Source organism: Solea senegalensis, linkage group LG12 (assembly GCF_019176455.1).
Source record: "Solea senegalensis isolate Sse05_10M linkage group LG12, IFAPA_SoseM_1, whole genome shotgun sequence".
NCBI lineage: Eukaryota > Metazoa > Chordata > Actinopteri > Pleuronectiformes > Soleidae > Solea > Solea senegalensis.
The window spans coordinates 26,334-37,329 of record NC_058032.1 but is presented as its reverse complement, the minus strand read 5'-3'; the positions used below and the strand labels follow the sequence as shown (position 1 = coordinate 37,329).

General features: G+C 44.5%; 2 protein-coding genes across 3 annotated transcripts; both read left to right on the top strand.

The window, feature by feature from the left end:
* Positions 1-119: 119 nt before the first annotated feature.
* spdl1 (spindle apparatus coiled-coil protein 1) lies at positions 120-5,398 on the top strand. 2 transcript variants are annotated; one of them, XM_044039655.1, is made up of 14 exons: positions 120-202; positions 1,072-1,233; positions 1,367-1,543; positions 1,929-2,123; positions 2,223-2,372; positions 2,736-2,834; positions 2,912-3,022; positions 3,145-3,285; positions 3,493-3,599; positions 3,679-3,799; positions 3,927-3,993; positions 4,067-4,249; positions 4,337-4,415; positions 5,081-5,398. In XM_044039655.1, exons 2-14 carry the CDS (start codon positions 1,072-1,074, stop codon positions 5,220-5,222), a joined length of 1,734 nt encoding a protein of 577 aa, XP_043895590.1. In that variant the 5' UTR covers positions 120-202; the 3' UTR covers positions 5,223-5,398. The 2 variants fall into 2 exon arrangements, with proteins under 2 accessions (XP_043895590.1, XP_043895591.1); XM_044039656.1 differs by lacking the exon at positions 5,081-5,398 and adding an exon at positions 4,563-4,606.
* Positions 5,399-5,940: 542 nt separating this feature from the next.
* On the top strand, positions 5,941-10,802 carry sil1 (SIL1 nucleotide exchange factor). Its single transcript, XM_044039543.1, has 12 exons — positions 5,941-6,025; positions 6,514-6,657; positions 7,174-7,312; positions 7,471-7,576; positions 7,834-7,909; positions 8,010-8,096; positions 8,240-8,335; positions 8,446-8,567; positions 9,186-9,282; positions 9,360-9,524; positions 10,180-10,344; positions 10,417-10,802. The coding sequence occupies exons 2-12, from the start codon at positions 6,529-6,531 to the stop codon at positions 10,612-10,614; spliced, it is 1,380 nt and encodes a 459-aa protein (XP_043895478.1). The 5' UTR covers positions 5,941-6,025; positions 6,514-6,528; the 3' UTR covers positions 10,615-10,802.
* Positions 10,803-10,996: the final 194 nt, after the last annotated feature.

Sequence of the window (10,996 nt, the reverse complement as noted above, 5' to 3'; positions counted from 1 at the left end):
ATACTATAATAATATCGTCAGAGCCGTTGATTGGAATCTTTTGAGGCAGCACTGCCCTCTAGCGGTCTGTCTGTGGAGCTGCTGCCTGTCCAATCAAACGCACCTCTCGTTCAGACACTCTCGTCTCGCGATAGTTTAGTGGACCTGGATTCAAACTGTGGCGGTTTATCGTTGCGTTGACAGAAAGTTGTTCACTGACGAGGTAAAAACACTTGATTTTTTGTGATATTTTGTCAGATTTTGCTGCCAAAGTAAGTGTCAGTAGCTGATGTTTGAGCTCTGCGTTCGCTTGACGTGAAACTACAGGTCAACGGAGGTTTTTGTGTGACTAAATAAACAGTTGGGTGGAAAAGAGCTCAAGCGCCATCTTTGTGTAAAATCAGACCCGGGACGTCGGTTACTAACGTATGCAGTTGTTATTTGTCAGGTTGTTAGTCTTAGTTTAGTGTCAGCGCTGGTTACAGGTTTAAAAGAACTTAGTAAACCAGTCACACACGAGCAGAGAGCAAATGTAAGACAACACGTTTTAAACTGGTTTATCGCTACAAACATGAAGCTGAGCCCGTGTTACTGTCACTGTTATTATTCCATTATTAAATCAATCGTCTACTACAATCGATTCATTTGAGATTTTAGTCATTCTAAGTAAACTAATTCTTTGATTCCCCCGCCTCTTAAATGTGAATACTTTCTGGTTTCTTTACTTAAATTAAGACATAAATAAGTACTTCTGAATCATTGTTATTTGTGAACAATACACTACATTTGAGAAGATCATTTTATTAAGATTTGAGAAACAACAATGAATATTTTATGGACCAAACGACTCATTTTTGTTATTACTGCTACTTTAAATGATTGGAATATTTGACCCTAACTGTGTAGAACCTGCAGCCTTTAGTGTGTGGACACTAATTATCATTATATTGTTTCAGGTCAACTGTTCAATTCATGTAATACAACTTATGTTGTATTGTTAGTTAGTTACAGACCATAATAACAGTGATTGTCAGTCTTGTCCTGGAAGCTTATATTAGTATTGACAAATGTCCCTTTCACTCTGGATCACAGATGGCAGCAGAGGAGACGGTACAGCTGCTGAGGAGCCAGCTGAGGGAGAGGGAGGAACAGCTCCATCAGGCTGCTCAGGCTGGCTTAGATCTCCTCAACCAGCAGGCGGAGCTGCAGAACACACTGGAAGAGCAGAGAGTGGAGATGACAAATGCACTTGAGGTAAGTCAGTGAGTGCACTGGTGTAACCTGATTCACAAACACACACACACACACGTCAACGTCTGGACCTGTGACGCTAGATTCAGTTTGATGTTTGTGGCTTTTGAAAGATGATGATTGTGTGTGTACACAGGCCCTGGAGCAAGAGAAGTACTCGCTGCAGAAGGACGTGGAGTTAAAGACTCGAATGCTGGAGTCACTCAAGTCAGACTTTGACTGTGTGAAGAACCAGCAGACACAGCAGCTTCTGGAACAGCAGCAGCATCTGGAGAGGAACCACAACATGGCTGTCAGTGAGCTCAACAATAAGGTACAGTAACACATTCACCTGTGTGTCTCACTACAGAGCCTGGAGGGTGTGTACCTGTGAATAGAAATGTGTGCAGCTGTCGTTGTTGTTGTTAGCTCACATGAGTGTCCTACCTCCTGCATCTCCAGGCCTGATGCAAACCTCTTGCCCATGTCCTCCAGAGATTCTCCTGCTGTTGTGATCACGTCTCATCCAGATAATCTCTGTTCGTGTTCACTGACACACAGCGTATCAGCTGTGCTCTGTCATGAATGCTGTGATCACATGACCATGGTCTTGTATACGAGCTCGTGCTAACTCGGTTGTTACAGTCATGAGCAGTTGTCACATGTGTGGTACGTGTTGCTTCCATGTGTCAGTCGTGTGTGATGTTGCTTTTCCTCAGACACTGAGGTTGGAGTCAGCTCTTGAAGAATCTCAGCTGAATGAGAAACAGCTGAAACACAAACTGGACGTGCAGACTGAGACTCTGAATAACAAACTGGAGGAGCTGCAAGCTCTGAATGAAAACACCCAGAGCTCCATGACCTCTGAGATGATGGAGGTGCAGATGAAGATCATGGAGCTGGAGACTGTGAAGGTGAGCAGGTCATTGCTCTGCTGCTTCTTACTAGTGTCAAGCTAACTGAGATTGTTGTTCTTGTTCAGCTGCAGGAGTGAATCATGTGTTGTCCCACAGGTGGAGCTGGAGCAGACTCTGCAGGAGTGTCAGTACAGAGAGCAGCAGCTGGAGCTGACCAACAGCAGCCTGCAGAGGCACCTGGAGCGACTCTCAGAGGAGAAAGAGGAGCGGGAGAAAGAGGCCGTTTCTTGGTTTAATTCATTAGAGGCAAGTAGATGTGATGACATGGATGTTAAAGGTACAGTGTGTCACATGTGACATCCCTCAACCCTCCATTCCAGGTGTGTCTTCAGTTAGCATCAAAACTCGGAACATGTTGAGCTACTGTAAAACGACTCCTGACATAAATATAAAAAAAGCTCATGAAACAATGATGTTTAATTATGTCTCTGACTGGACCTTTAATTCAACTTTACATGCTAATGAATGAATTCTCATGAATGTTGAGGTGGCAGAGGACAGGATACTGGCAGAACAGCTGGGAATCATGGACAATGTGTCTCCCGCCGCCCACAGCAAAGTTGTTTCCAGTCAAAGTGAAGTTGAACACGTGCTTGTGTCTCATGACAGAAATCTCGGGAGGTAAACCGGGACCTCCAGGTCCAGCTGGATCAGGCTCTGCAGCAGGCTCAGGATCCCAACAGCAAAGGGAACTCTCTGTTTGCAGAGGTAAAAAAAAAAAAACGGACAAGAGGAACAAGAGTGTGATTGACATGTGTTAACCTGTGTGTGTGTGTGTGTTGCAGCTGGAGGATAAGCGTGCTGAGATGGAGAGACAGCTGATCAGTATGAAGGTCCAGTATCAGTCTCTGCTCAAACAACATGGCTTCAGCAAACAGCAGCTGCAGCGCATGAAGGTACAGTCTTTACTGTGTGTGAGCGTCACATGGACACAATGACACTGTGAGGTCTCAGAGGTGACGCTCTGTCTGTCTGTGTGTGCGTGTGTGTGTCTTTGTGTGTGCGTGTGCGCGCGCAGGTCCAGATAGCCACTCTGATGCAGCTGCAGGGCTCCAGAGCTGACCCTGCTCAGTTAGAGCGACTTCAGTCCATGCTCTCAGAGAAGAACAGTGAGATCCAGAACCTCATGACCAAACTCCGGGGACTGGAGAAGGTGGAGGTGAGTGTTTCTGACCTCTGACCTCTGACCCTGAGTGTCTTCCCACGTCACACACCACGAGTAACCAGAGTGAGAGTGATCTCATCCCAGTTGTGTCAGTGTGACATGCTGATGCTCAGTTTTGTGTAATGCTCCTTTGAACGTGTGTAAACCTTTCATCAGAGTTTGAATCACATTTGTCATAATTAAATATGAACGTGTGTGTAGATGATACTGAAGACTCAGTCGGCTAATGAAGCTCCAGCACTAAGTGGTGACGGCCAAGATGAGACTTACTACACGGACCTGCTGAAGATGAAGCTCAACAACACTGTGTGAGTGAAGCTACACACGTGTGTGTGTCTGTGTCTGGACGTTGTTTCACTGACCGTTTGTGCGTTTGTGTGTCGTCAGTAAAAATGCAGAGCGTCTTGGAGATGAGCTTTCTCTGCAGAGAATGAAGTCGCTGTCAGAGAGCCAGAGGTCTCTGGAGCTGGAGAGGAAACTCTTCACCTCTGAACGGCTGCTCAAACAGGTGAGAGGTGGTTCAGGAGATCAAACACTGAATCACACAACTGTGACTGTCGTGTTTGTCATACACATGCCAACACTTAAAGTGACACTGTGATATTTGTTGTGATTTCTTTCTGTTCCTGCTGCAGACTCAGAGCGACAAGATCAAACTGCAGCTGCGAGTCGAGGAGCTGCAACACAAATATGAACCCAGAGGTGAGTGAGTGAGTGAGTGAGTGAGTGACCTGTGAACTGTCAGTGTCTCTGACATGTGGATTCATGTCTTCAGACGCAAGAAAGAATGTCATCCAGAAGAGGAAGAAGGAGAAGCTTCCTGTGGACATTGTACCCTCCTCACATGACAAGGCTGAGCAGGTGGTTACCATGGAGACGGATGTAATACATCATAAGACTGCAGAGCCCAAAGATGACATCATTCTTACAACTGAGACACAAAACTCCTCCACAGAAGGTGTGAAGTTAGTTTTATCAAACCAAAGAGGGATCTGTGACCATGTGTCATCAGTGTCATGTGACTGTCATCACTGTCATGTGACAGGTGCAGTGCTGACTGAGCCACCACCTGCCAAGTGTGTGAAGATCAGTGCAGAGGAGCCTACAGTGATTCCTAACCCCAGGTCAGTTTTATTTCACCTTAACGTTTCAATTCTACATGTTTACATGTGTTTTAAAGAGTGGTTTAAGTTTAACACAGTCATTCATTCTGTTCCATTGTTTCTCCTTCTTCCTCTTCTGATTTGTGTTGTGTTGTTGTTGTGTTGCAGATCTCCTGTGTAACGCTGATGTGTGTTGTGTTGTTGTTGTGTAGCAGATCTCCTGTGTAACACTGATGTGTGTGTGTGTGGTGTGTTGTGTTGCAGATCTCCTGTGTAACACTGATGTGTGTGTGTGTGTGTTGTGTTGCAGATCTCCTGTGTAACACTGATGTGTGTTGTGTTGTTGTTGTGTAGCAGATCTCCTGTTAACTGATGTGTGTGTGGTGTGTTGTGTTGCAGATCTCCTGTGTAACACTGATGTGTGTGTTGTGCTGTTGTTGTTGTGTTGCAGATCTCATGTGTAACACTGATGTAACACTGATGTGTGTGTTGTGTTGTGTTGTGTTGTTGTTGTGTTGCAGATCTCCTGTGTAACACTGATGCGTGTGTTGTTGTTGTGTTGCAGATCTGTGTAACACTGATGTAACACTGATGCGTGTGTGTTGTGTTGTTGTTGTGTTGCAGATCTCCTGTGTAACACTGATGTAACACTGATGCGTGTGTGTTGTGTTGTTGTTGTGTTGCAGATCTCCTGTGGCTGACGGCACAGAGATGAACGAGAACGAGCAGCAGAACAGGAGAGAGGAGCGAGTAAAGAGACAGAAAACAGTGGAGATGATTCATGTGAGCTCTAACAGCAGCATGGAGAACCAGTGTGCACAGCAATAAACCTGGTCCAGTCTCTGCTGCTGCTGCTGCTGCTGCTGCTGCTGTGATTTCTGTATTTGTATTGTCTTTTAAATGTGTAGATTTTACTCTTGACTGGTAACTTTTCTCAGATGATTTTTTTCTTGAAACAATTTATCCATATATTTAAAAATCAGTATTAAAAGATTTACAACGGACTATTCTGTGTCCAGCTTTTTTTAAATCATTAAAAATGAAACCCCACAAACCTACGAGACATCATTACATCAAACCTGTGTGGTAAAATAAATAATCAATTTAACCGTCGTAGAATATTTGTAACTTTCCTCGTCACTAACTTGGATCATGTTTACCTCAGTTTTGCCTTAATCCAACATTATTATTATTATACAACAAAACCAGCCATTTTCAGGAACCTTATGTTTGACAATTCTTTTCTGCTTTTTACTTTTACTAACTCCAAAATGATATGTGTAAAAATTAAAGGCTGGAAAAGAGTGAGTGACTCGGTGCTTCATCAGGTCTGTCCCAGCAGCAGTGTATGAGGTGTTTGGTGGCAAATAAGTTTCATATAATATAATATAATATTATACAGTATAATATAATATTATATAATGTACAATACAATAATATAATAATGTGGTGCAGTTCTCCCTCCACACCAGCTGGTGGCAGCAGCGCGACCTGCTGCTGTTGAACACGCGGTTCCGTCAGACACGAGCTTTGACGTGGACCAATGAGAGGAGAACGTGAGTGTCCGTGGACTCGTCGCCATTCGTTTGTGATGTTTGTTTCCTCGTGTGAGTTCAGTCAGAGTCACAGAGGTGAGTTTATGAAAAACTGTTTGTTACGTCTTTAGTTTTCTGTTCTGTAGGAGACAGAAACCTAAAAACCTGGTTCTACTGAGGCAGAGCCACATTGCTGAGGACCTGGTTATGATTTGAATGATGGTCAGGTTAAGGTTAAGGTTAGGGTTATATGTTAACTGGTAATGGTTAGGTTTAGAGATAACACTTTGTTCAGGGCTATGAGGACACATTTTTAATCCAAAGCTGTCTGTGAACCTCACAACTTCAAAGTTGGTTGTGATGGTTAAGGTTAGTGTAGGGTTGTGTGTGTGTGTGTGTGTCTTTATTCTCTGTTTTGGGAGAATCTGGGAATCCACATCCCTGAATCTGTTCAGTGGGAATTGTAGTAACACTTTTAAACACTTGCGTTTGTTGACATTTATCACTTTAATAATCCACAGTATGGCCTGTTCACTAACATGGTGAATGAAATCCTCAGTGCTGTCGTGTGTCTTGTGTTTCAGTGAGTGTCAGTCACCATGAGGTTGATGTCCAGAAGAATCACAGGAGGCTCATTCAGCTGCTCATCTGTCCTGCTGCTGCTGCTGATGCTGCTGATGCTGCTGCTGATGCTGTGCCAGCTCACAGACAGTGTTCCTGACCAGAAGGTGACGCGTGAATCTGCTTTAAATTTGAAACGTCTGTGTGAACCGAGGTTGTCTGAGTGATAACATGATAACCATGATTAAACCTCATCTCATGAACGTCTCCTGGAAGAGAAATCTGATTCATGTCTGGGCAAAAAAAAGGAGATGTGAATTATAAATCTAATCTTTAAGCTTCTTCTGCTTTGAGTCATCATATGAATCCAAACACACTTTTCAGTGACGTTGTTTTCTGTCAAGTTAATGTAGCTGTAAATATTATAGAACACTGGATGGGGTTGTGTACCTTGCACAGAGGTCAGGATTTGAACCGCCAACCCTCTGATTTAAAAGTCAAGTTCCCGTTCCAGTTTCCATAGTTGTGCTTGTTTATTATTAACAAATTAAATCAGTAGTTGTTGTTCTATTCTACGATATCACCGACAACTTCCTGAGTTCATGAGCTTTGATGTTTGTGTGTGTGTGTGTGTGTGTGTGTGTGTGTGTGTGTGTGTGTGTGTTGTGTGTGTGTGTGTGCAGTCTGACTCTGCACTCACTGTGGTGGAAAATGTAGAAAGAGGAGAAGGAGAAACAGTTGAAGATGAAGAGGAGGAGGAGGTGATGATGGAAAACCTGGAGGTGGTGCAGCCGACTGACGAGTGGCAAACACTCACACCAGGTAATGAACAGGTTAGAATTGGATTTAGGTTAAAGGTCAAGGGTCAGGCACTTAGTTGTTATGTTTAAGGTGAGGGTCAGGAGTTGGGGAATGCATTATGCCAATGATGTGTCCTCACTATGATTTAAAAACAAGTTTGTGTGTGTGTGTGTGTACAGGTCAGGCAGTACCAGCAGGTTCACATGTGAGGCTGAATCTGCAGACTGGTCAGAGGGAGGTCAGACTGGGAGAGGAGCAACTCAAGTACTGGACCCAGGAGCACAGGTACAGACACTTACTGAGGAGTGACTGAAGCGCTCAGTGGAGGGTTGCTGGTTTGAAACCCACAACAAGCAATGTACCAAAGCCCTGTTGTTCTCCAGGCGCCGATGTCTGAAGTTATTTATGATATCATTTGTAAATTCAAGCTTCAGTTCATGTCTAATAGATTTCAATCTAATGGATTATTCTATGTTATAATGCAAGGATGAGAAGAGATTATACAGATTTGATATATTCATGAGTGAATGTGTCTTTGTCAGGGAGGGAGACGAGGCTTCCTTCAGTCCTGATGAACTCAAACAGGCCATGAAGAAGATAAAGGAGGACCTGAATCCAGTGAGCGCGCACGCACACACACGCACACACACGCACGCACACACACTAATGTTTACTGTGTTCAGTCTCTTCAGGACTGTTTTCTTTGCTCTTTTTCTAGAACTCTGTCGCCTCCAAGTTTCGCCCCCTAGAGGAGTTAAAGAAAGACATGGCTCAGCTGGACCTGCTGGTGGAGACAGATGTTCAGGTGCTTCAGTGTTTACGTCAGCTGCACACTCATGAATATTCATCATCATCTCTTATAATGCACACATGTGATTAAAGCTGCAGTTGTTGTTGTTGTTGTTGTTTAGGATGCGTGCAGCTGAGTTGTGTGTTTTCTGTGTGTAGATAATGAGGCGTCTGCTCGACCAGTACAGCAGCAGCAACTCCACCACAGAGCAGAGGCTGAACATCCTGCTGGAGCTGGAGTATCTGGTGCACCAGGTCACACGCTGCTCCACACACACACACACACACACACATCATACACGTGGTGTAAGATGATGTTATTGGTGATATTTACGTGTGTTAATCTGTGTTAATCTGTGTGCCAGGTGGATAATGCTCAGAATCTGTGCTCCATGGGAGGTCTCCAGCTGATCCTCGACGGCCTGAACAGCTCAGACGTGAGATTACAGGAGAGGTCTGCGTTTGTGCTGGGATCAGCTCTGTCCAGGTAAACTCACCTGACCTCTCCACTCTGAACCAGATCCTCCTCCTCTGCAGCTGCGTGTGACTGGTCGCTCATTTACATCAGCACAGGAAGTGAGGGATTATGTTCTACTGTGAGAGAATCAGTCACAACCATGTTGTTAGAACATTAGAAATGTCTGAGGTCTGCTCTGATCATCCACCCATGTCGCTCTATGTAGATTAATCATAATCTAATCCTAATTTAGTAGTCCAAATCTAGTCCTAATCTAATAATCCTATATTAATCCAAATATACTAATCCTAATATAATCCTAATCTAATCTAATTTAATCCTAATATACTAATCCAAATATAATCCTAATCTAAGAACCTGTGTGTGTGTCCAGGTATTACTAATGCTGTGGGTACACAGTCACGTTATAGGGACTTGTCTTCCTTGTGGGGACAAAAATCAAACCCCCATAACGTAAATGACTACATTTTAAGGTGAAGATATGTTTTAAGGTTAGGTTGAGGTTAGGATTAGGATTAGGCCAGTAGTAATTGTGGTTAAGAGTTAGGGTAAGGCTCCAGGAAATTAATGTAAGTCAATGCAACATCCCCTGAAGTCATGAATGTGTCGTGTGTGTGTGTCCTGCAGTAATCCAGTGGTGCAGGTTCAGGCAGTGGAGAACGGAGCTCTGCAGAGCCTCCTGACTGCTCTGGCCACTGATCAACCACTCAGAGTCAAAAAGAAGGTAAATAATCCCAGACTCAATCCCACCATCAGCACCAAGTGTCAGCCAGTCATGTGTGTGTTGTGTCCTCCTGTCAGGTGCTGTTTGCCGTGGCCTCTCTCCTGCGTCACTTCCCCCATGCGCAGCATAACTTCCTGTCTCGGGGGGGACTACAGGTTCTGTCACAGCTGTTCAGGGCAGACACGAGTGGAGTTCTGCGAACGCGTGTCGTCACCATGTTATATGACATGATCAGTGAGAAGGTGAGAAGAACTCATCACCTGCACGAGAGGTTAAAGAGATATTACATTACATTACATGTCATTTAGCGACTTACAATGGAATTGAGTACAATCGGCCAGGGGGTGGAGTCGGACTTGCGACCATTGCGACCATGATGTCTTTCGCACACAGGGTACGGGTCTTAACCACTGAGCCACTCCACCCCCTGGGTTTGTGGTGATTCTGTGGTCTTACTGTAAAACATGCAGCCGATCGACAGACTGTCAGTGGAAACATGGCTGCCAGCTGTGACGTATGAAAATATTAGTCATTAATATCTTTAGAGAATGTTTATCTGGCTGTTAGACGGGAGCCGATGGTCTGCTGCTGCCTCACTGGCTCATTTCATTAAAAACAAGTGAAGGATTTCACACAACAACAAACAAAAACCAAAGACGACACATTTGAAGTGACTGATGGAAGCAGCAGTGGATTTAGAACGTGTGTGTGCTGTGGTGCAGGTGTGGATTTGATCAGGTGAGTCTTCAGATTGTTTCCTGTCAGTCTTGGAGGCTGGTTCACAGAAACATGGTGTGATAATAATGTGTCTGTTCCTCATACATGATTTTGGTTTGCTGGTCTGAACACAGTGAGATCATTATCTGATGCTGAGGCTGCTCTCATCTTCTCCTCCAGGAGCTGATCTCTCAGACGGGTCTGGACCAGGTCTTGGATGCCTCCCATGAGGAGCGCGTGCGGCAGTACTCTCAGGTCTCTGTGGAGGTGGAGCTGCAGGAGAAGGGCTGGTGCGGTCTGGTCCCACAGCTGCTGGAGTCCACAGAGCATGACCACAGAGAGAAGGTGAAACATCTACAACAGCTTTAATGCTCAAAGAGATGAACACATGAACTCATTCAGTCATTTCCCTCTCAGGCTCTGCGGGCTTTGTTAGCGATGGCTCCGGCGTGTTTGGATCAGTACCGCGCAGACAGCTCTCTGCTGGTCTCCCTGCTCTCTCTACGAGAACAGTACCAGGAGATGGCTCAGTCAGAGATGATCGTCGGAGAGGAGAACAGCTACTACGCCGAGCTCGTAGAACATATCGATGCTCTACACGTCAAACTCAAGTGAGCAGAGACACAGTGACTCTGAGTGAGTCAAGGTTTCCTGGATGGTGTTTGGGTTGTCGGGGTGACGGCTGCTCTTGTTGTGGATGAATATTTGGACGTGTCTTATTGTCTGCTCTGAACACAGAGGACTCTGTTGTACTATATTCTTACTTTGTTTTGATTATTTATTAATAAATTAATGAAAAAAGAGGAAAGTGAGTTTTGGTGTTTACAAGTTGTATTACAAGCGTATTGGCAGAGATTGAACACACCACATATGAGTATGTTTGCATATGAATATTGTCACTAAAAAAAAACCTATTCAGACGGGATTACTTTTACATGTTTTACATGGTTTGGTGGAGTAATGTCATTTAACTGCAGGCAACACAACACAGTTTTCT